The 25,481-nt window shown below is 49.3% G+C and overlaps 1 protein-coding gene across 1 annotated transcript; it reads right to left on the bottom strand.

Moving 5' to 3' along the window:
- Positions 1-25,417, bottom strand: AGPAT2 (1-acylglycerol-3-phosphate O-acyltransferase 2). Its single transcript, XM_034751928.1, has 6 exons — positions 25,016-25,417; positions 11,691-11,824; positions 8,393-8,568; positions 7,945-8,040; positions 5,812-5,884; positions 1-2,742 (listed from the first exon to the last, which is right to left on the bottom strand). The coding sequence occupies exons 1-6, from the start codon at positions 25,204-25,206 to the stop codon at positions 2,576-2,578; spliced, it is 837 nt and encodes a 278-aa protein (XP_034607819.1). The 5' UTR covers positions 25,207-25,417; the 3' UTR covers positions 1-2,575.
- Positions 25,418-25,481: the final 64 nt, after the last annotated feature.

Here is a 25,481-nt window from a genome sequence, read left to right as displayed (position 1 = left end):
TTTCTATTTAAATAACTGCTTTATAAGAATGTACATTTGATCAAACATACATTGTTTAAACAACTAAAAAACAGAACAGCAGACAACGGCCTTTGTGCACGCTCAATCTCTTTTCCCACTTCGGTCATAGACAGACAGACTTAGATTTATACATCTGATACAGAGTCATCTTTGGCCAAAGAAAAATATCCACCCGTTACGACCACCCTCCCCTCCCAACTGCTCACCCTAGACTGGAGCCGCTGGGCAAGAGGGAATGAAATCTCCACAAGAACTTGGATGTTTGCCTCAATTACATTGCCACTTTGTCTGCCATTCTTATGGAAGGAAAAAAAAGTGCTGCTTTGGATTTCAGAACTGAAAAGCAGGAGGATTGCTTTCTTCCACTGGGTCTGTACTGAAATCAGATTTCACCAGATGGATGCTCGAATATTCATTAGTAAACACAGCTCTGAACCATGTGGAGCTACCGCCTCCTAGCATCCTCTATTTGGTTTCTCCCAGTTCTGCATTAGTGCTTTTTAAGCATTCGATTTGGTGTCCTTTATAGAAAAAACAGGAATTCAGTGATTGAGACAGCATCATCTCCAATGCCACCCACCGAGCAGGAGATTTGGGGATGAGGCATTGCACCAGATTACTTGACATGAAGAGATACACTGCCTTGGTGAGCTTGAGGCAACATTCCCACAAGGCCTCTAAGCAAATCCCTGGAGTTTTCATGGCCAAGGCCTGCTCCCCCAGGGAGCATAAACATCTCTGCTGTTACTCCCTTTGAGGAGCTCGACATTTCTACCGCTGGGTGAGGAGAGTCAAACTCAGTTACCGGGAATCCCTCTAGCTGCTATTTCCCAGCTGGCAAATTCACACCGAAGGAAACATTGATTCAGGGCCATCATACACCTCTCCCATCCAGCATGTTTTACATCTCCAACACCATGGCTTTCGCCTAACACTAACAGTCCTAGTAAGGCGAATCTTCCGAGACACGTTTGTATGGCAGGCACTGTCTTTTGGTCAATGCTTCGGATGTGCAGTGTGTCAAAACAGCACAGTATAGCCCTTAGGAAGCAAGAGCAGCAACGAAGAGTCTAGGTACAAAACCTAGATTAAAAACAATTTTAAACAGAACATTTGAGCACTGAAAGTGTTGCAACAAATACCAAGGAAGTGCCACATCTACCCTTCCCTCAGCCCGTCATACCTGGCTTTATGCTAAAAGCAAGCCATCAGGTGGAGTACACGAGTATATACTAAGTCAGGGATGCTGGCTGTAATGCAAAACAAAGGGGATGAGCAGAGAAAAGTCCCGGTCTCTTTGTGGGTTTGTCTCATCCTTTTAGTTTAGTTCTTGACATGTTAATGCATCACTTACAAACCCCAGGGATTTTGTTGAGAGATAGCATCCCCATAGAGGTTTGCATTATAGCAGCCATCAGGCTAAGTGTTTGGATAAAAACCTACCAAGACACTATACAGCAGGTTTGGTTGGGTTTTTTAGGTCTCCACGTTTCCCCCTCCTACGCCATCCCTAAATGAGTCCACATGGAGCTTGTCCACTCAGTGGACACGGAAACTTGACTTCATTAAGGGACAGCATCAAGAGTAGCTGGCCCCATAAGGCCCACCTGGCCTAGCCCAGAGAACCTGAAGGAAGCCTTAGGCTGCAAGATTGCTAGAAGTACTGCTGGGGAATTCACTCTGTCTGGAGAGCGAGTAAGGGACGGACATCTGTACAAAGCTTGCCCCAGGACTTCTGGTAAGAGCATCCTGCACATTTCAGTTCCCTGCTACGTCCTACGACTTGGCCATTCCATCAGGAAGGGGTGAGTGGTTGGTCTCCCATCTTTGTCTCTGAGCAGAATCACAAATGCTTAGTGTCTTTTTAGAGGAAAAAAATCCCCAACAGGTTGATTTGTCAAAAACCAAATTGTGTCTGAGGTGAGAGTCGGGGCTAGGAAGAATGAAACCGTGCTGGGCAGAGACCTTAGAAGCTGAATTTCAGCTGTGAACAAGATTTCAGCTAGGGCATCAGTCCTGCCAGTAAGCGCTGGGAATGCACAGCCGCATGAAGAGCGCCATCTGAACTGCTCCTACCCTCGCCTCCTCAAGCACCAACAGCTAGGGACAGGATGAAAGCGAGGATTAATCAGTTGGACGCTGCAAAGATGTACCTAACATGGTCTTCGGCATCCAATGGATTGGCTGTGGCTAGTGCCAGGCTTGCAGTGGTCGGTGCCAGGACCTTAACACGGTGTTCTGCAACACCTACTGTCCCAGCTACCTGAGTGTGGCAGGAGGTCGCAGAAGAGTTCACTGCACTGGGCATCAGCACTAGCTCTTGTAGGGTGTTTGAGAAACCGAGTGCAGGAGACACGTCCCCAGGGGAGATAAAGAACCCACAAAAGAGATTCACCGAACAGTAGAATTGGCCCAACAAATGGTGTTTGTCAACTAAGGTTACCCTAAGCAGAGGCTTAGGATTTGCCCAAACCTGCTGCAAAGGAACGGGAGAAACCCCTTGGATATTTTGGCAATGGAAATAGGTCCTTTCAGTCCCTGCTATTTGGGAATACTATTGTTGAGGGCCCTGCGTTGAGCCGTTCGCCTCACTCGCTATGCCAGATAATCTGAAAAAGGTCTCTCTCATGGTGCAGTAGCATCTCTCTGTGAGGTCGGCGACATCCTCGGCCTTCAGGCCCTTGGTCTCAATAGGCTGGAGCACCTCAACCCGGATTTTACCTAGGAACAAGAGAAGAAACTCAAGTTTGGCATTTGGCCATTAGATAGTCATAGGGAGGGTGGAGAATGGCTAAAATACCAATCATAATCCCCACCTTCACAGCCCCCGGGAGCGCAGCAGACGTGGCCATAGCAGACAGCATAGCAAAGCTCGCATGTGCTAGTTACCAGGATCCAGTCTAAGTGCACCGTTACATCTGCTGTAACGGCCATTAGTGGGGATAGCTCGTTTCCATCTGTGTCCCAAGGCTGTGTACAAGGAGTTCCTGGCAGCAGGCACCCAGACCCCAAGCATTCATGGCTTCCTATTGCAAGAAATGCCTGCAAATTCCAGCTGTAGCTCAAACGGACTAGTCCGGCAGAACTTGCGACTCCTTTCCCTGTCCCCACCAGGCTAGTGGCAGAGTCCATTGCAAAAGGTCACCAGTGTGACATTTTTAGAAAGCAGGGTTACTAACAAAGAATTCTCTAGAGAGGATTGTGACAGCACAACCCCCTCATGTACACATGCAAGTAGCGATTAGCATTCAACAGAGCCAATTTCCTTGGACACATGTCGTGTCATGAACGTCAATGTTATACATGTGTCCAAGGAAATTGGCTCTGTTGAATGCATTTCTACATTCAATACCCAAGTGTCTCTCTCAGGCTGCACCCTTAGGAGTGAATTGAACCACCTGGAATAAGATCTTACTCTCTGGGAACCTTGGAGGTATTTGGTGGGATCATAGGGGTGAGTTAATATGTACACAATAAGAGTATGGTCTGAAACAAGATACTTCCACTTGATCGTTTAAAGCTTTGCTTCTGCAAGTAAAGGACTTCCGCTCCTTTATTAAGCTACACACCCTCTGGCCTATCTAATCTGCTCAGGTCCCAGTCATTGAAAGCCACAATCAAGCTAAGGTGCTTCACTTGAGGCCAGGCCACTTGGCTCTCAGAGTTGAAGTCATCACATCTTTGATTTGGCTGGGTGATATTTACCTCTTAACCCTCCCACCCATGGGGGCACATATTCATTTGGAAGCCATGTAGTCCTGTTTGGCTTTCCCCAGACAGTAAGAAGTGCCAGCGACCCTCCACATGGCTGCCCGGCAGTACAGTTTTGGGGGGAGGGTGGTGGTTTTTGCTGTGTGGAGCGAGATTTTATTTTTGGTTAATTAAACCAATAGATCCTGCTGTTGCAACAAGCAAGCCACAGACCCCCGCTCCCCTTCTGCAGCAGCAGGAACCACTGTGGCATGCAATGGCATTTAGGGGACTCAACAGGGCTGCTAAGTGCCCACTCAAGAAAAGTAACAATAGCCACTTCTGAAAGTTCCTAGTTCCTCAGTTCTCAGGGTGCCCTTTATCCTCACAAAGGCTGGGTACAGCCGTCTGGCAGAGCAGGGGCCCAGCTAGGACAACACTCAGGAAGTCCTTCGGGGAGAGAATTACAATTAATTCCTTTGAAGCCAACAGCTCCTGAGTGAGCAGTTAAAGAAACTCCAGCCTCACCTTGCAAGAGTGTTTACGAGGCAGCAGGAGCCCTTCAGGTGCTCTCTCCTACAGGGCCAGGTGCATTTTGATACTCTTGAGATAACGAGTCAGCCAAAAAGCCAACCCAGTGACCTAGCCTGCATGTGCTGAGGAAGCAGGCTGGAACACAGGAAACATCTGCTGATTATGACAGAACAGGACATTGCCTGCTGTGTATGACCCAGTAGTGTCAGGTGCTTTGTTCGCCCGTTCCCTTTTTGCCCATTATATACTGCAAGCATGGGCCAGATGAGAGAGATGGACCAGGCCTCAGCCCATACTCTAGTCAGTAGGGTACTTACATCTCTCCCTATGCCCCAACTTGTGTAGAGATATTTCTACCACAGGCTCAGAGCCGCCTCTTAGGTAATAATACCACAACCTAGCTCTTACCTAGTACTTTCCATCCAAAGATCTCAAAGTGCTTTTACAAAAAAAGGTCAGCATCACCCCCATTTTACAGATGGAGAAACTGAGGCAGGGAGCAAGAAAGTGACTTGCCTAGATCACCCAGTAGCCAAGTCAGGAATAGAACCCAGATCTCCGAAGTTCCAGTGCAGAGCGCTAGACTCCGGGCCACAATGCCTCCCTGAAGAGCAGCCACCTAGATCTTGTAGTCAGGGTTTCCCCTAGCCCAAGGCTCAGCATGTGAGGCACCTTGGAAGGACAAGCCCAGCACTGAGATTACTAAAACTGCAGATAATGGGAGAAGAATTAAGATGCCAGTTGAGTGACACTGGGACAGAAGTGGCCTGATTGTGACAGGAAAGCAGAAGGGGACAGAGGCAGCTGATTTTCTCCCCAAGGATAATCCAAAAAATCTTTTATTCACTGCTGTCACTACCTCCATATTGGATTTGCTCATTGAAGTGAAGAGCTGATAGTAACTGGGCATACTATATGCCGCCAAAGAGAGCTGTGACCCACTGGTAGCATCCCCTGATATTCTATCCCTGGGTCTCCCCAGGAGAGACTGCCTGTTGAACCAAGTAATTTGAGGGCTTTGGAAGGTTAGCAGCTGCTCAAGACACTTGTAAGATGCTAGAATTTGATCCCTGGTCCCCAGAGGTGCCTATATGCACTCTGCTTTGCATCTTAAGAGCAGCTGGCCCAACACAGTACGTAGAAACAATCCGGCCCAACACCAAGCATTGCCCCCTCTTGCCCAAACGCTACCCTCACCACTGGGTCCCAGTGCAACAGTTTAAGTGAAGGAGATTTGGAGGCTGCTTTTCAGAAGAGCTCAGCTCCTACTTGGGCACCTAAGGGCCAGCTGGTCAAGAGAGCTCAATTGACTGAGCACTGTCTGAGACAAGCTGTTGGGGAAAAAAAAATCAATCCGTCCAGCCCTGATCATGGCTACTGAGTGCCTTGGACAATCCGGCTCCAGAAGACTGAACGAACACAACTTAGTAAGAGGACAGCCACTGCGACAGGAATGCCCAAATAAAGGTGCCTCAGCACCTCTGTCTTGAGCCCAGCTTTTCTTCTGCTGGGAGACCAGAAACAGAGTCCGCCCATAAACAAGAGGGGTTCAAAGCAGTACAGTACCTGATATAAATAGCTTCTTGGCTGGATTGTAAAACGAAGAGAACGAGGAATACACCACAGGAATAATGGGAACCTTGGAAGGGAAAGAGTACCGGAAAGTTAAAGGTTTTTTGGTATTACAATAGCATGGCACCAGTCAACACTGAGCCCCCATGGTGCTAGATAGGACTCTGTTCTGTATTTGTAGACTAACTCTGGCTTTGGACTGTAGGCTCAAAAAATACAGAGGGCAGGAGAAAGCTACTTATACGTAAAATGGAGTCCAAGACAAAGGCCCAGATCTTCAAAAAGGTATTAGGAGCTTAACTCCCACTGAAATCAATGGAAATTAGGCACCTCCACACCTTTGAGAAGTGGGGCCCAAGTGACTTTCCTAAGGTCACAGGAGCTTGCAGCAGTGATGGGAATTGACCTGAGGTCTCAGGCCAGGGCTCTAAGCACACAGTTACTCTCCCAAGTCGAAGCCCAAGGCACCATCCTCCTCAGTATGTTTAATCCTGCAATTCCCTAGGTTGATAAGCAGCTCAAACATTCACTGCAAATGCCTCTAAGCACACAAGAGGGGGAAGGTGCTGGTTAAATATTTAGGAACAGGAATCACTGTTTGCAATCATTTATGAGCAAGGCAATGCCTCTGACCAAGAAAGAGGAGAAGAGGCAGCTATTTTTAATCTGGCACAATATGGAAGATCTACTGTGGGCGACTTGCTTTGAATATAAACGAAGCCAGCCACTACTTCAGATGTTGTCCTTAGCCCAGTCTCTAGAAATCCATCTTTAATGACTTGTTATTGGGTGGCTAATTTGTACATTGGATTTGTGGTCTGTAGCTGGAATTGGCTTCTTAAGTCACAGGCTCCACACTGGGTTTAAACTGTCCATTAGAGATCAAGGAGGTTGAGACAAATATACAGGAAATAGGTTAAGAACTACAATCTTAATATTTTCTGCTTCACTGTTGATTATGGTCCCTTCTGTTCCTGGTATATTAAAGCTTGTATACATACAAACATCATGCCCTCCATAAACATAGAATGGACATGAGATACGAAGCAGTGTTTGGTTTTCAGAGTCTGGTAGGACTTCCTAAGCCTGAAGAAATCCAGGAGAAGTGGAATAGCCAGACTGTTTTCAAGTGAACTTAGTAAAGTTCTAAATTAGTGGCCCGGGAAACTAGAATCCTCCATGTATCTGCTCAGCAGGCCACTGCACCAGTGCAAGCGTTATCCCCTTCCAGTATGCTGGCGACTATTTAAGTTGTATTTACCCAGTTCTCTCTCTCTTTTAAAGAGAAAAAGAGTCACAAAATATGGCTACTCTAGAAGACAGACAAAAGTTGATATTCAGTTATAGAACATACCATGTTGCAATTTAATAAACTCATCTAACCAACCACTACGGAGCTGGAAATTGAACTATCCAGACCACAGCCTGTACAAGTTGTGTGGCATTTATATGTATTGAGCCACATTTTAATCTTGCTTCTTCCAAGACATGGCACTAATCAACCACCTGCACTGTGCTAAACACTACAGCACCTACCGGGTCACCATGCACTGTAGAGCAGGCAACACTGAGGAAGTGACTCAGTTGGCTAAAGGAGGGATCTAATTGACAAAGGCGGGTTCTAACCCACGTTATTGCAGATTAGATGTGTGACTCAGAACTATGACTTTAGAAGCTAAAATGCAAGTCAGTAGTAGAAGGAGCCAAGTTAGCCAGAATTTGATCATGCTCCATGGGGTTGTCCTGGAGAAGGATGCCAGTTACGCCATGGTATTGGCTGGCCATCATCGTCTCCCCATGGACCTAGGAGGGCAGTCCCTTATAATCTCTCTGGTCCGCACCCATGTCCCCTCTAGCCCATTTATCTGGGAAGTTTCAGGTGCCATTTTCCAAGGAGACTCGCATACTTCTGGGATCCCAGTGAGAAAGCTGCCTCTCTCTGCAGCTTACTATCTTGGGTGCTCTGAAGATAGCGTTCACGTCAAAGGGCCTGGGTGTCATTTATGATGCTCACATTTTGGACTGCTAACGAATCCCATGTTGCCAGTGTCTGGTCACCATAGGCAGACCTTTCACTGGAAGGCCTGTTTAGCGCTTTGGCCTGCAAAAGAAGCCAACAAGTGTTACCTGTGCCTGAACAGCAAGATGAAAAGCTCCTTTCTTGAATGGTAACAAGTCACCATTCCCATTCCTCGTGCCCTCCGGGTATATCCATACCTTCACCTGTAAGACCGGATAAACCATGAATTCCATTTGTTGGCACACCAGAAGTTAGCTGTAGAATTAACCCACATAACCTCTCTAGGGCTAACCCAGATAATAGATTGCATGCCTCTATTCCTAGTTGTTTGGAACTCCTCAGAAGATTTTGCTGCGCATACAGCTACAGCCAGGACTGGCATTTGATGTCCACGCTAGCCACCAGGTACTAGAGGTCAGATGATAATTCTCATAGTATTCCACCCCCCCTTAATCCAGCGGCTGACTAATGTTCCAGCACAAGCAGCCCTCTACTCCAACAGATGCAAGCAGTGCCCAGCACTCACAAAAACCTAGTGGCATATACATTACTCACGTTCTCATCCAGCATGGTCTGGGCAACCCCGGACATCACCGTCTTGGCATTGCTCGTACTCTTCCTGTTAATGAAGATGACGCCACCCAGGTACATTATCAGACCCACAGGGCCAGTGTACAGCAGCTCCTTCTTGCCGATCTGAACGCAGTTATCTGGGAGGATTTCCATCAACCCTAAGCCCAGGGCGAAGGGAGAGCGTAAGAAGCACACCCACAATAAGCCATGACAACAAGAACATCCTTCTCCACCCACAAACCAGATCGGCAGCGTACGAGCGACCCAACCCACGCTTGCGGATAAGCACTGGGAGCGAACGGGTGCAACAGGCTGCATGTACAGGAAGGGTGGCAGCAGCCAGGGAACTTTGCAGAGATGATCCCTTGCTGATTCAGCGGCATCGCTGGCTCGCAAACCACCACGTGTCTTTCAGCAGCTTTCAGGTATTAGACGCTGAAGAGACTTAGTCGTAAGAGGATGGAATGAGAGCAGGGTGTGGGCGGGAAGGGAAGGAGACATCGTAAAACAGCCACCTGTTCCACAGCTCTGCCTCAGGGGCCTCCTTGGTTCTGCAGCAGGAGCATGGCAGAAGGGACCCATGGGAGCCTTTGCCTCTCTAACAGGGGCTGCAGCTCAGAAAGGTAATTTTTTATACGTGCACTTACAGGGTGGCAGCAGGAGTCAATGGCTGGAGCAAGGAGCTGTGACGGAGGAAACAGGGGTTTTATTCCCAATTCTGTCATCACTCCTCACTTCATAGACTCATAGACTCATAGACTTTAAGGTCAGAAGGGACCATTATGATCATCTGGTCTGACCCCCTGCATGCTGCAGGCCATAAAACCGTCCCTACCCCTTCCCTGGACTCTGCTGTTGAAGTCCCCAATCCTGTTTTAGGTGACTTCAATCGGCAGAAACCCTCCTGCTAGAGATCCCTGCCCCATGCTGCGGAGGAAGGCGAAAAACCTCCAGAGGCTCAGCCAATCTGCCCTGGAGGAAAATTCCTTCCCGACCCCAAATATGGCGATCAGTAAGACCCCGAGCATATAGGCAAGAGTCTCCAGCCTGACCCGTCAGCCATTATACAATTTACCTACCATTTCTTGGTTTTCCTTGACTACTATGTTTTACCATTAAACCATTCCCTCCATAAATTTATCTAACTTAATCTTAAAACCAGACAGGTCCGTCGCCCCCACCGTTTCCCTCGGAAGGCCGTTCCAATATTTCACCCCTCTGACGGTCAGAAACCTTCGTCTAATTTCAAGCCTGAACCTCCCCACGGCCAGTTTATATCCATTCGTTCTCGTATCCACATTAGTACTAAGCTGGAATAATTCTTCTCCCTCCCTCGTATTAATCCCTCTAATATATTTAAAGATAGCAATCATATCCCCCCTCAGCCTTCGCTTTGTCAGACTAAACAACCCAAGCTCCTCTAGTCTCTTTTCATACGACAGGTTTTCCATTCCTCTGATCATCCTAGTGGCCCTTCTCTGCACCCGTTCCAGTTTGAGTTCATCTTTTTTAAACATGGGAGACCAGAACTGCACACAGTACTCCAAATGAGGTCTCACCAGCGCCTTGTACAACGGAAGCAGGACCTCCTTATCCCTACTAGATATACCTCGCCTAATGCATCCCAAGACAGCATTGGCTTTTTTCACCGCCACGTCGCATTGTCGACTCATAGTCATCCTGCGGTCTACTAGGACCCCTAGGTCCTTCTCCTCTTCCGTTACTTCTAACCAATGCGTCCCCATCTTGTAACTAAAATTTTTATTAGTCATCCCCAAATGCATCACCTTACACTTTTTATTATTAAATTTCATCCTATTCCTGATACTCCAATTCACAAGCTCGTTCAAGTCTCCCTGCAGGATATCCCTATCCTCCTCCGAATTTACAACGCCTCCCACCTTCGTATCACCGTACACTTCGCCTTAGACCCACCCTGCTTACTCCCATGTCGGGAAGATGGGGCTACGACATCACCATCTTTGGATCACCTGTTCCTTCCTAGACTCTAGCTGTGTTTGTACAGCACCTGGCACAATGGGGTCCTGGTTCATGGTGGACTTCTAAGGCACTATGATGAATAGTAATAATGTAGTCTCAATTGCTGAGCCAGCGGACAGGCTGCAGCTAGAAAGTAGGTGTACCACAGTCTCCTCCTTCGCTCCGAGGGCTCCACTAGCTTATTTTCTGGTTAGTCAAGGGTTTGTTTGTTTTTTTTAAACCCTTTCACTACCCTGTCATGCTAACGTCCTCTATTAAGATGAACAAACCCTTGGGATGTACCCAAGTGAGCCAGACAATGCAACAAGAGGCATTCCAGCTGGAATATTTACCCCTGGAAGGATGAAGTACAGTATCTAGTTACTGTCCCAGCTTGGAGAAAGTGGGAGTATGGCCTCTGGGTGCCACTCCACATACCTCTCTGCTTGGCTTGCCTTTTAGAGCTTTGCAGGATTGGAAGGTTAGCCCTCTAATAGGACAGCCTGCAAATTCTGAATGAAGTACCAGGCCCTAGGCCATGGGGAGACTTTGGCCTTTATTTCAGGGCAAGTGCAGAACCGCCTTTCCACTAGACTGAAGACTAAGACTTGACCCATGCCTGCCATGGGTCAGTAATTGGGGTGGTACAGCTAAACCTGCTCAGAGCCTCTGCGAGCTGTAGTAACAAGTATCCTGCACAGGATCACTGGAGAGCACAGGCGGAAGGGAAAAAGGGGGGGGCAACCACATTCTTCTCCTCAGGGGGACACAGCCAGTCAGCGACAGTTCAGACTAGAACTCTCATACCACTGCTCTAAGCCACACTGAGTCCCTCTTGCGTGCCTGTGTTTGATTATCCCACAGCTGTTCTTACATCTGCCTCTGAAGCATCAGGCGGCGATCACGGTCATGGACCAGACACTGGACTAGATGGATCTTGGGTCTGATCCAGTCTGGCAATACCTAGTTCGCTACATACCAGGCTCTTCCACTGCTCTGTTGAGAGCGCCCGAACTGCAAGTATACCCCTCCCTGCTCACCCACTGTCCCATTACACTGTGCATCTCTCCCCTCGAGACGCTGCTGTAGCTTTTGACACCGTACACGGCAATTCCTGCAGGCAGAACTGGCCAATGCACTTTGTGACATACAGACAGGTCTCCTGGAGCCTCTTCCACTAAAAGGCTTGGAGACTCCCCAAATCTGGGACAAGCACAGGATTTCCCAAACAGCAAAGCTAGGCGCACCCAACAGTTCACTTTCAGACGAGACAGCTTCTTTTCCAACCCAAGCAACTCACCCATCATGTCCAGGATGCTCTGATGGTTTGACACGATGACACATGGCCCCTCGACCTGGAACTTCTCCAGTCCTTTCGCCTCAAACCTCAGGCCATAAATATACTTGAAGGTCCTGACGATATTTTTGATGATTCTGCAGAGAAGAGAGGAGAGAAGAGAAGTCAGAGGCCAGCAGGTCTCATGGAGTCGATAGCGTCTGCATTATGGTGTGGAAGACGCAGCACTAGGGCAGCAGAAAGAATCTGTTAAGCCAGAGGAACAGGCTTAAGGACCAAAAAAGGTGTCAACATTTCCCTCATTTATCTGCCCTCCTGGGATGTCCTTGCATGAGCTGGAAGCTGCCTAATTTGCCCTGTAGTTTATTAGGAGGGGCAGGAACATGAAATATCCTTCAATTCCTGTTCTAAACAGTTGTCACATAACCCCACCCTCATCGACAGCCTCCCCCCACAAGGTCTTACGCAAGGGTACCTTTGGACCAGCTCCCTCCAAGCAATACAGCACACAACTCCACAGAACAGTCACCCTCCCACATCAGAGGTGTGCAGAGAAGCAGTGAACCCCTCAGAGGACACTTTAGTGCCAAGGCAAGTCAATCAAACTACCCTTTGCTCCTCCACTGACACCAGCACTCTGCCGCAGGCCTGCTGTGCTCCAAAACAATGTGACTGGGAAATTGCTTTGAAATTTCTCAGTCCAAGCTACATCACTGAAAGACCCTGAAAGTGAAGGGCAAACAAGTTATCTACTGAGCTCAATGATCGAACATACAAACAACAGGATTTTGTAGACTCACCCTAGAAGTCATATTTGTTTATCTCTCTTTTCACATCTATCTGTACCATCGTTATAAGACACTGCCATCTGCAGGGGGAAGCTTTCTCTAGTGAAACAGCACTACCGGAATCAGTTCAGTAGATTCACCACCTGCCATCTTCCAGGCATACAAGATGACTAGCTCTGGTGCGTTAGCCCTTATGTAATGCTGCTTGAGATATCCGCCTAATGCAACTTATTTGGAGAGATGCTCACTCCAAGGAGCTTTGTGGGAAGGCATAGAGCAGCTCGGGAGCCTTCTCAGTGCCATCTTGGCCAGTGATTCCTTACCAAGAAGCAAGGGTCCAATCCCGCAATGAACTCCGTATCTGTAGGGAGCACCACTGTCTTCAATGGGGCTCCCCACACAGGTACAGGGGTCCAGCTGCGCAGACCCCATTGCTGCACTGGGCAGAGCTGCTTCGGAAGTTCTGGCAAGACAAAAGTGGTTTCCTGAACCCGCTGGAGATGGGCCACGCTAGCCCCACCGTTGGGTTTCCCCAACACACTCTGTCTTGCCTACCGCTTTAGACAGCGGGCACTTTGGGGTGGGAGCCATGTTTTCAGGAGAGGTCAGCACCCAGTGACAAGAGACTGGGCTGAGCACTTACGATGCGACTCCGTTTCAGGCTGAGCGCCCTACAGCACGAGCAGTTGCTGTTGCTGCTGTAAATTGGCTCCCTTGGTTTCAATCTGGAAACAGCTGGACTGGTTGCTAGTAAAGAAAGTGAGAGTTTGGCGGTTTGCTGAGCGAGTCCCGTGGAGCAGAGACAGGAGACTCATGCAGACTCAAGAACCAAGACCCCACCCTGTACAAGGATGCACGCTAGCTCCCTGCCAGCAAGCAGAGATTAGGGTGCTGCTCCTACCACCCACACAGCTGGGTGGAGCTTAAAGAGCCCTTATGGAATTAAGTGCCATGCCAGACTTTCATTTAAATTAAGGTTAGCAGTTAAAAGCCAGAACTTCCAACTGCAAGTCTCCCATCCCTCTTCCTGGCATGCCACAGGGCTGGGGGCATTCAGCAGCTATCACAAAGATGAGCTGCCCATACACTGCTAGGACCTACACAAAGAGCCTGCTGTGGTGGATAAACTCCCATTTCCCTGCTCCAATGCTCAGCCCTACACCTCCGGCACGATAACAGTTGGGGGGGGCAGAGGATGGGGCAGTCAGTAGGCATCCCCATCAGAGAGGCAGAGGAAGCAAGCGCCTCTGCTGGGAGCATGCTGGAAGCTAACAGCCTCCCTCAGCAGATGTAGGGAACAAGAGATGCGTGCGCGCGTAAAACTTAAACGCAGAAAACAAAAGCAGCCCACGTTCAAGTGCTGGTGAATCTCACTGTCACGCGTATGCTGCTTAAGACAAAAAAGACTTGAGCTAAGAGAAGAGTGTGTGTTTAGAGCGGCACTTGGAAGACAAAGAGGTGGGACAGGGTCCCCTGAGCTCAGAATTGGAGTGTGGGGCCCAGAGATCAGCTGGCCAGCACATACTGGCTGTTTCAGGCCCGGGGGGGGGGGGGGGGGGGGGGGGGAGGGGAAGCTACTGCCACCTACAGGGGAAGATGAAGGTGTGACAGCACATATGGAACCTGGGATGAGCGTATTTCATGCTCCCCTAATGTTGGCAAGGAAAGGAGAGGGAGGGGTGTCTTGTGAGTGGCTCTCGGATTGGGGGCACAAGGAGCTAGCACCCTAACCAGACCGTCTCACACCATGGGCAGCAGCAGCTGCTCTCCCACCTTAGCATGCTAGACAGCCTGGCACAGCCCCACTTGCTGAGACTGAAGTTCCCCCCACCTCCCCGGCACATCTGGTTTGAGACTGCGTGGGTTGGGCATCTGCACTCTCCAATAAGCCCCCTGGCAAAAGAGATGGCCATTTCTGAAGCTCCTGCTGGCAGCCATCGGCACGGAGCAGCAATTCTGTAGCCAGACCAGGCAAAGGTTGCAGTTTCATTTGTGCCCACACAGCAGCTGCTGTCAGCACAACTGTTTGTGCAGCTGCGCCCACCTCCTGGCCTTGTGCAGCTGCGCCCACCTCCTGGCCTTGTGCAGCTGCGCCCACCTCCTGGCCTACCTTGGCTGAATGCTTTCTATCTCACACAGCACATGAGCGTGAGCCAGCATGCCCAGGGGCATTCACACAGAGCAGCATACTCCAGGATGCTTTACCTCCCAGCTCTGCCCAGGAAGGCTGGCTAAAGCAGATTATAAACAAGGTTAGCGATTCCTGGCCTCCATAGGAAACAAAACAGGATCATGCATCCATGTCCCAAGCTAGACCTCTGATTAGCTGCCATGGTTACTAGCAGAGTTTTAGCAATACAAGCCACCAGGCCTGCAGTTGGTCACAAGCACCCTTGTCCATGCTACACATTAGGGTTTTCTCTCCTCCCTATCACCTCTACCTAGCTCTTATATGGCACTTTTCATCTGCAGACCTCAGAACACTTTATAAACGAGGTCAGTGTTCTCATTTTACAGATATGGAAACTGAGGCCCAGGCCCAGCAGAGCAGGGACAGAGCCAGGAATAGAACCCAGTTCTCCCAAGTCCCCATCCTCTATCTGCTAGGACACCCCTCCACGCACTTCTCCCTCTCTACCTGGATTCTCTTCATTACAGCATGGCTTCTGGGAGGGGACCACTCATTTCCTCCCAGACCCCGCACCCTCAGGAAAGTACAGTCTCATTCAAAGCCCAACTAGATTTGAGATAACTCTGCAAGTAGTTTTGGTTTGGACTGGACAGACTGGGGCTTTTACAACCAGCTGAGTGGGACACCGGAAGCAGAGAACTCGAGAGAGAATACATGGGGCACTGTGCCAGCACTAGAGCTGGTCAGGATCGGTTCTTCCCCGGCAGAAAGTGAATGAAAATTGACAATTTGTCACATGTTCCAGTTTTCCCACAGGAAGAGTCCAACTGACCGAATCTGGTGTTTTGACCAAAGCGGTTTCTGACAAAACAAAAAACGAGAGTGAGAAAAGCAGCAGCTTTCTACAAAGATTCTCATTTTGTCAAAACGCGATTTTCTATTAAAGCTGATCAAAGCCTCTGACTAGCCCGACTCTGCAGCTACTTGTTTTCCTAGACAGAAGCAAGGTCAGGAGAGGGCAACTTTTCCTCCTGCATTACTACTAAATCCTATTGATTTAGGGTTATTAGAGAGATGCCGACAGGATAGCACTCACTCCCCAAACTAGTCAGGTCAGCAGAATACCAGATGTTGTTTGATACTGGCAGGACTGGTGCTAGGAGACTCAAATCCTCTATCTACCGGACACAGCGCAGGCAATGCAACGTGAGCACCTCTGCAGAGCACTGATCCCAACACAGCAGGGCCTGTCAGTCCTGATGCCCATGGCCTACCCTGCACAGTATCTATGCCAAGACTTGGGAGAACGCCCCACTTCCTGCCAGCTGCAGGAGTGGCTTGCACCAAGGACACAGACCCACAGAGAAGGGACTGAGAGAAGATTCATTTAATTCAGCGAATCACAGCCCATGGACTGGCCTGCAGGAGACCAACTGACCTCCAGGATGAAGCTAACAGCTCCTGTCTGGTAAACTACAAATAAAGTAAGTTTCCTTTTTTCTGGTTCTCGGGGTGTCTGAAGGATACAGTGCTCCATCCACTCAAACAGAAACATCCAGTGATTACCAACCCAGGCTGCATTCAAGTCTGCCTCTCGACAGATCATTTTACTACTAAGAGTAACGAACAGGAGACTGGCAATTGCTCAGAACGAGCATGCACAAACACACATACCAACTCGTTCTTTGCAGAAATCAGAGGCAGAGGTTTAGCCCATTTTGTCTCACTCCAGGCACACAGTCAAAAGGATTGTGTAGTGGGGTTACAAGAGCCAACGTGACACCAAGTCAGCACAAGGATCACCAGTATCCTAGCCACGAGACTGACCCAATTTCCAACCCCACCTCCCTTCCATCGCCGAACCAGGGGAGAGGTCAGTGCTCTGGAAACCAGCGCTCTGCAGAAAGCAGGAGGAGCTGGTTACACATTACCCAAGGGCACATACTGGCAAGAATGAGGGGGTGGCTTGATGTTGTAAGAGAAAGGTCCGGGTTGCACAACAAGTGAGGGGGTTGTCCTAAAACTGCTCAGGCCACAAGGGGTGACGTCCTGATCTGGAGCAGAGCCAGAGCACACAGGGCCCGACTCATTTAGCTACACTAATTGGGCAAGAGGAGGGGCGTTGCAGCGAGGATTTCCTCCAGTACATGTGGTGACAGCATTACAAAGGTCATAAGCCTCACGCTACAGAGACACATTGGCAGGGGATAGGAGGAAACGGCATTCCTTCACCTCCCTGGTGACTCCTCAGGTGGGGTCACTAGAGGTCTCTGCCAGCATAGCCAGTGTCCAGGCTTTGTAGTCTGGGGTGGGTGTGTGTGTGTAAGGTTCTTTCCAACACTACAAGCCTCAATCACACTTGATTGTGAAACTAAAACATTAAGTCTAATTCATCAACCAACAGGTTATCCGAGACCCAAGAACGTATTTCCAAGGGCACGTCTACACAGCAATTAAAGCCCCCGCAGCTGGCCTGTGCCATTGGACTCTCAGACTCACGGAGCTTGGGTTGTGGGGCCGTTTAACTGCAGCGTAAATGCTGGCGCCCGGACTCTAGGACCCTGTGAGGTGGGAGGGTCCCAGAGCTCTGGCTGCAGCCCAAACCAGACGTTCTGATGCAGACCTTCTACGCCACAATTAAAACAGCCCCATAGCCTGAGCCCCGTGCGCCTGTGTCAGCTGGTACAGGACAGCTGCAGGTGTCTAACTGCAGTGCACACGCCCCCTTAGGCGCCAAAATATAGTGTCAATGCAGGATGCATTTCATGCTTTTAAAGGTCTAATGGGGCAGGCTACATGTTGGCAGCTTTAATGAGATTTCACAATTGGCTGTGTGTAACAAGTGACATCTGAGCCTCACACTGGCATGTAGTGACCTCTTCTCCGTCATGTTGGGTTTGGCATTATGGAGCCAGGAGTTGAATCAGCGGCAGGGGCAAGGATCTCTGTACCAGGCCATAAAGTCTGCCATGGAGCTCTCTAAGCTGCATACATCATTCATTTATTTAGTCAACTTTCATCAGTGCAGGTTAAACCTTAATCCATTAGTCTAGGTGCAAAGACTAGAGAATGGAGCCAGTGGGACATGCCAGGAGACTGGTGCTAAAGGTTAAAAGCCAAAATCTACACACTTACTGTGACCCCTCCACCATCCCATAGTGTGTGCGTGCGCACACACACACACCTACACCTTTCCTACCACCTTTGGAGATAGAGAAGAAATTGCACTGACTTCAGTGATGCTACCTGAAGACAGCAGGTGGGGAAATCACTGGCACTCAAGTACAGAATTAACCCAGCAAACATTTGGGTCCCATAACCCAAAGTTTTAATCCAGAGCTTCTGTGGATGTACAGATCACACTTCTTCAGTTCATCTGGATCAGGGCTTAAACACAGAGCTGAATTAGGTACTAACTACTTCCAGAAATTTCAGGGCACAGAACTATTTCAAGTACGTACGTATGTACGTGCACACACCCACCCACCCACCAGCTGTGCTCAAAACACCAGCCCCAAAAACTAACCGCCAGCTCTGCTGTAAAGCCTGGCACCTGTCCTTTCTGGGAAAGGCAGGGTCAGCCCAGCCCTTTATCTACAGCAATAGCATATTCTGTGCCAAACAGGAGACACAACATGGCTACTCTCCCCCTCCCGGCAGGGGACTTGGCTCACATACAATCCAGGAAGCTGCTATGCCAGAAAGTCTATCGTTCAGCATGTGCAATCCTGCCTCAGTGGAGCTGGACTTTAAAATAACCTGACCTTTGCTCTAACCAGAACAAGTTAAAACCAGGAGTTGTGTCCCCCCGCCAAGCTTTCCTCAGGAGGCAGTTTGCCTCTGGGCAGGCCCAGCACTACCTGCCACCCCTGGGGTCTAACTGGCCCCAGGACTCCTGGAAGGTTGTTTAACTAGTGATACCCAGGGGCCCCAAAATACCCACTAATCTCCCCCACCCCATCCCCCAATAATTGGACCGCAGAACCAGCCCTGCCTCTAGGTGTAGCATTATGGCAGAGGAGTTCCGTACTAAAAGAGGGCATCATATGCAAGTTAGGCAAAGATGGCAGTGTTGTCTAGCAGACAGCAGGAGTCCGAGTTCCTAGGCTCCACTCCGATACCGGACAATAACTCTTCGGGTACCCAGGGCTGGCCCGTTATGGGCCAGCTGACACTGGTTCGCAGGGCTCAGGCTGTAGGCCTGTTTAATTGCAGTGTAGACTTCCAGGCTCTAGGACCCTGTGAGGTAGGAGGGTCCCAGAGTTTAGGCTACAGCCCAAGCCACAATTAAACAGCCCCAGAGCCTGGGCCAGCTGAAGGTTTTTAATTGCAGTGCAGACACACCCTTTGGGTCCTGAGAGCCTCTGTGCCTTGATGCCCCCCCATCTATAAAAAAACATGGTACTTTGGATGAAAAGGCGAAGCACAAAGATGAGAATTACCGTCATGCACAATCAGAGGGCCAGGGTATTGGCACGTCTCAGAGGGAAGTATCCTGCCAACATGGCACAACACATTCCAAGTTCATAAACTGCAAAGCAAGTCATCATACACCTGCCAGGACGTAGGACCACCACAGAGCAGCACTAGCTAGTGCAGCAGTTGCTTGCACCAGCATGCTGCTTGTGTAACACACATTTACAGTTAAACAAGGAGTCCGGCGGCACCTTAAAGACTAACAGATTTATTTGGGCAGATCTGTTAGTCTTTAAGGTGCCACCAACTCCTTGTTGTTTTTGTGGATACAGATTAACACATCTGATATTTACAGTTAAAGGGGCACCGTTGTGTAGTTTAACACCATGAGAGAGACAGTTCTATAACCCTCTGAATCTTAATGGAATCATTTCCACTGGGCTTTTAATCCCATGAAAGACAGTTCTACTTGGATCATTTCTCAGGGGTGTTTGTAACCGCAGAACTGTGTTAAGTCCGTTGTGTATAACCTTTGCAGCATGCAGGGCCATGCTGGCAATATCCCAGGAAGTGGAGGATGGCAGCTTATTTGCATACGTTTACATGCATTGAGTCGCCACATTCCCCATCCCAAAACACAGTTAGAGGAAGCACAATACTTGGCTATCATAATAGTTATATTTTGTTTCCAGTCTCCCCATCTGCTACTTCTGTCCTCTGTTCACTCTCTTGCCTGCACTCCCGCTATGCAAGTCACTATTCTTGCTAGTCTCAACTCCCCACCCACCCTGGTGACAAATCCTTCAGACTCATCCCTCACCCAGGAGGGCCAAGCCCATCACTCCAGTGATCAGAAGAAGTGCAGGCTCTTGACCCTCCCACCACACTTCTACTGCAGTTTTGCTTCCCTGCCCCACCTCTCCCCTTCATACATGTAGGCCAGGGAAATGAGACCAGAGTAGTTAAGATGTTTGGATGGCGGTATGCTGACTGACAGACAGCAGAGCCAAACAAGGCCAAGTCAGTCAGCTCTCCAAAGAATGCTTGTTGGAGAAGGGAAAGCCCTTGAATAATGTTCTCTTTCTGAAGTGAAAGTCTTCAGACCAAGTGTTGTAACTACAAATACTAGGATATCATAAAGACAATTTCCACAATGTGCTGATTTTTTTTACCTACGGCTACAGAACCCTTTTGGCTGTTTATCAAGGCAACAGAACTTTGGAGAGACAGATCAACAAAACAAAAAGTCTCAACAGGCCACACAGAAGCCAGGATCTCAAGAAACATACACATGGGAGAGTGGTGAAAGATTCAGAGTTCTCAGTCAATGACCCAAGGAAATTTTTAAACATCTAATTGTAGCGTGACTTTCCCTTCAAGTACAGCAGTTGCTTTGACAACACTAGAACACTGCCTTGGAGGTCAAATGAAGTACAATTAGATTTTTCTTCCTTCCTCCAGATCTAAAGAGAGGTCACAGTAGCACGATTAACAGCAAGAGCCCAGGAGAAGAAGTTTTTGCTTTTATAAAAGTACTTTTGAACCAAGCACACTTTCAGCCTGCTTTGAAAGGACAGTTGTATATTCTCAATAGATTGAAGTGTCTTTCGGTTTTGTGGTGGTTCCTACAAATCCTTCTGTATCCTCAGCTGAAGTATTTTGTATATACTTTCGCAGAAATATTCTTTGGCAAAATAATACTGGTTCCGGTTAGACTAGTGTTCTGTAGCGGTCAGGTGCCAGTAGACAACATGCAGTGCGGTTCCTAGGTTTTGGGAGACCAGTATCTGTGGCTTAAGAGGTGCACACAAAAGATGCAGGGATTGTTATGCGCAGCTCAAGGGAACACTAGGTGGACTATTCCTATCTCTGGCCATGGCAGGCCACTGCTGTCAAAAGTGTCAGGGCACTGGTTTGACAGCTACATCTTTGCATTTAAAATATAGATTTGAAGCATGCAGGGGAAAAGGCCATTCTGAATCAATTCATTTTGCTCATATGCAAGCTCAACACAGAGTAGCTTGCTCCTGCATCCCAGATTACATCATGTACCTACAGAAGTCACACTAGCTACTAAACTTCCACAACAGTATTATTACCACTGCACTGTAGTGAGAATAGAAAATCACTTGCTTGTCTCAGATCATCTTTACTTGCTATCCAGGAGCATCTCATTCCACCTTCCACTAAAACCTAGCTACCTCCAGGGTAGAACACAGAAGGTGCTTAATAGCACACAGCTACAATTACAGATGGGACATGAATAAGGATGTCAGACCATGGAAACCCTCCAAGGAATTTAGAGATGTAAAATCACAACTGGAATTTGGCTAGGACTCCAAAAGGTTAATAACTCTACACTTCAGAAGAGGGTCAGCCCAGACACCTACCAGTCAGCCCCATGTTTTCACATCTTAGTCAAAAGACAGCACCTCCAGCTACACCCTTTTGAGTTAATAGACAAAAATGACAGATTTAAGCAACAGGATAGATCTGGGGGTTTCAAAGAGCAAACACTTTGGTTGCTCACAAGATTATAATTAAACTCATATGACCACAACGCAGAAGCGCCCTCAAACTATGAAATAGCAGCGATTATGGGTTAAACTAGTTTGTGAGGAGTGGGGAGGCATGGGGAAAAGAGGACTATGGCAGCGGACTTAAAAATGAAGCTGCCACATTGCACTGTGCATAGAGATAACAGAAGCAGAATCTGGTGGCCATGCTCCAACATACAGACAAGAGCAAAGGGACGCACTGCTTTCAGAAGCAACAGCTAGAACTGTAGATGGACATATTTGGGGAATAAGAAGGTTTAACCTTGCTCTGAGCAGGGATCCCAAGGATTGTTTAAAAAGCCAGCAGCCCTTTGACAGCAAGCCTCCCAATGCAGCCACATGGAGTCAGCATGGGGTTAGCAGCAGTAGGGAAATTTCTACAACAGCATTTCCCTGTTGAGGGAGAGGCTTTACTGTCCTGCTCCAGTTTAATACAGTACTGTCAGTTACAGGACTAGCTGCACCTCTGAACACTTGCTGGTCTGAGTGCACCTCTCACACCTTAACCTCTCCTGGGGTGGAATGCCACAATTCTCCCACTCTTACCTAGGGGCCGGTCTATCAGCCATTCTTATCCTGCAGATTTGCCTGTGTTTGGCTGGACTCCGAAGGTGTATGACCAATAGTTACACTAAACAGCCTTCTGCAATATAAACAATACTTGGTTTTAAGTAGGAACAAAGCATTTAGATTTCAAAAGTCTACCAGCATGTCTATCTTACCTAAAGATCCCCTGATGGCAACCTAGGCAGGCCTAGCTTCTACAGACACCTTAGCAGGTTCCTGCATCCCAGTCTGGCCTGCCAAAAATACACGCCATCGCCAACAGTGTTCCTTTTAAAACCTGCCACCGCTCTTCTGGTGGCCTGTATTCCCAGGCCCTTTCCTGTCCTGGCATCATCTTCTAATTCTCAGGTGTTTGCTGAGAAGTGGCTTGTCTTCAGCCATTTTCTCCCCTTCCTGCTTGTTTCTCCCTACCTCAGCCCTCCATTAAACTAAACCAAGACAGTCATATGTAAGTATCCCAATAACCCAGGCAACATATAGTATTCATTAATTATTGCACAGCCACTCTAAATCAGGGTTAGTCAATAGGCAAACCAGCACTAAATCTGGACAGCCCAATGCTTTTGAACAGACCTCAAATATATTTACTTATTTTTTTGTCCAGAGAAAAATAATAAAAATAATTGACTATCCCTGCTATAAAACCATCATACCTGCACCTTCACTCCCTGCTACCACAATGGAGATTTCACATTTGTAGATTTCTGGGAAGTGGTCAGGGCATACATGTGCCTGTAACAGGAAATGGCAATAGAGAATCTCTTTTCAGTTGCCCTCCCTGCTTCTTTCTCTCTCCCCCCCCCCCAATCCAGTTCCGCTAAGACACTTTTGTTTAGTCAGAGGATCTATCTCCCAAGTAAATCAGGACAGTGATAGGAAATTCTACAGCCATCTTCAGCTTGCCTGGACTTTATACACCCCCCCTTCCAGCAGTGCCAGAGTGAACACAATCAAGATACTACAGCTGTGAAAGTCGTCCCAAGTGTTCTCAAAAGCCCGTGACTAAGCATTTTCCCAAAGATCCTCACCCCAACCAGGGCTGAACATTGTCAGAATCAGAGCAGCATAACCTCTAAGTGTAGCACCGGTGCAGCAATACAAACAGAAGTCTTATATTTTCCACCAACAGAAGTTGGTCCAATAAAGTACAAGCTTTAGAGCTACACAGAGCTCTTCTTCAGGTCTGGACAAGGAAGCGGCGTATCCGAGCTAAATGCGAGTTGGGACAGATTGTTAAGCAGAGGCAAAACAAGTCAGGGCGCCAACTGGCACAGGTTACCTAGGCCCGAATACAGCTCACTAGCTTTCTTTAGAGACTAGAATAAATCAGAAAAATATACGTTAAGTGACTTCCCAGCTTTCACACCCTCCTTTGGCACTTTCAGTCATCAGGTGCACTATTGCATAAGTAAGGGACGAGTTACTCAATCTAACAGATCACCCCACTCAGCCTGTTGTGTTTGATTCTAGGCAATGGGGTGGATACAAAACTGAACAGATTAAAACTGTTCGAGTAATACAGTGTTTAAAAAAAACCTCCATCCAATACATGTTCTCCAACTAGCAACTGAGTGCATTAAACCTACAGAAAACCCACACTCTCACTTCAAAACAAAACTACTACACATGTAAGAAGCAGAAAAGAGGACATTCTAATAATAAAGATTCCCAAGTATGTTTACAGGGCAGATCATATCTTAATAGAAACTTCATGGAGAACTCTCCTTCATAACCACACAGGTCACCTCCCTGTCAATTTGCAATAGCTTTAACATCCATGGGGCTGCAACAGCAATGGGTTACAGGGACAAACAAAAGGTTAGGAAAGTATTTAATGTATTTTTAGCCACCGCACCTTCTAATGCAGTTTAACAGCTGGAAAGGAAGAGAGCCAGCACCCTGTGGCCTGATATCCCTTGGCAAGCTACCCGTGGTAAGTGGGCCACAGTTCAGTAGCTCACAGTAGCTAACCACCAGAGTTAAAAGCGGTCAGTATTTTGGTTGTAAGCCTCTAAGGAAGCGTGTTGTTTTAAGGGGGAGGAGGGGCAGCATTAACATCCTAGCTCTTCCGTCTCCAAGTGTTGCCTGCTAGCAAGGCTTGTAAGCCAACAGAAAGCAGTTACCTGTATTCAGGGCCACCGAGAGCGGGTTCGGGCCCCGGTGAAAATTTTTTTTCAAGCCCCCCAGCAAGGGCGGACTGGCTAAACAGGGCCAACAAGAGGGGGGAAGCCAGGCTCCCTTCCGGACCACCAGACCCCAGTAATTTGTACTGGCTTCCCGCCTCCTCTCATCGGCCCTGCCTGTATTAGCCTCCTATTGCTCAAGTCATGCCAAGCTGTCACAAGACAGTGTTTGTGACCTAGCTGTTGCTTGGACAGCAAAGGATCGCCCCACCAGGACTACTGGCTGGGCCCCATCACTGAAGGAAGGGCGAGTACAAACCGGTCTGTAAAGAGGACAACGCCAGGGTTACAAGACAAGCCGAGTTTCGGGGTGCAGGGAGGGCGTGGAGCCTTCCCACGTTTGCCAGCCCAACCAAGCAGACAGGCTGGTAGCAGGCCAGGCGGCACGGAGCCGTTTTAACAAGCAGGGCACAGCGAGGGCCCGGTCACACCCAGCGGGCGAACGAGCTCCCCCTGCCCGGGAGGGCAAGTGCCAGAGCAGGTCCCCGGGGGGGCACACGAGTGAGCAACACCCCGAAGGGCACAACCAAGCCCCCCCCACCCCGCTCCCCCCCGGAGACCGCGCCGGGGGCTTCCCAAGCCGGCTCGGCCCCTCGCGGCGGGGCTGGACGCGGGACCCGACGCCGCCTCGGGGGGCCGGGTGCGGAGCGGGGCAGGCGGGCTCCTGCGGGGGTCGGGCACTCGCCTCATGTTGCGCACGGTGCGGCCGCCGTGCCGCAGCAGGCAGAGCGGGACGGCCAGCGCCGAGGCCGCCACGCACAGGACGCAGTAGAAGCCGATCTTGAGCTGGAAGTGGGCGGCGGGGCTGAGCGCCAGGAGCACGGGCAGCAGCAGCAGGAGCAGGGCTGCGCCCCCCAGCAGCCAGCTCGGCTCCATGCCGGCGGCCGGGGCGGGGGGTGCCCGGCGGGGCTCCGGCTCTCGGCCCGGGGCGGCGCTCCGCGGGGACCCTAGTGGCCGGGCGGCGCCTGCTCTGCCGGCCGGAGACGCGGGGAAGTCAGCCCCGAACTAAAGCCAGTCCGCCGAGGGGCGGCCCCGGCTGCCCTTAAGGGGCGGTTCGCGCCCCCCCTGCCCCCGGGGGGAGGGGATCGGCCGGGCCCGCCCGCCAACTACCGCCAACTACCGCCCGCCCCCTCCCACGGCCGGCCACGCCC

The sequence above is a fragment of the Trachemys scripta genome, chromosome 17 (assembly GCF_013100865.1).
Source record: "Trachemys scripta elegans isolate TJP31775 chromosome 17, CAS_Tse_1.0, whole genome shotgun sequence".
NCBI lineage: Eukaryota > Metazoa > Chordata > Testudines > Emydidae > Trachemys > Trachemys scripta.
Note: the sequence above shows the minus strand (reverse complement) of the source record. Positions and strands in the feature narration are given on the sequence as shown.

Bases quoted from the DNA above. Each gene is read 5' to 3' on its own strand.
- AGPAT2 (XM_034751928.1), bottom strand. From the start codon at position 25,206: ATGGAGCCGAGCTGGCTGCTGGGGGGCGCAGCCCTGCTCCTGCTGCTG. The intron at 11,825-25,015 runs GCGAGTGCCCGA...TCTTCTCTGCAG, and splicing joins CGCACCGTGCGCAACATGAG to AATCATCAAAAATATCGTCA. The intron at 8,041-8,392 runs GTGAGTAATGTA...CCGGTCTTACAG, and splicing joins AGACCATGCTGGATGAGAAC to GTGAAGGTATGGATATACCC.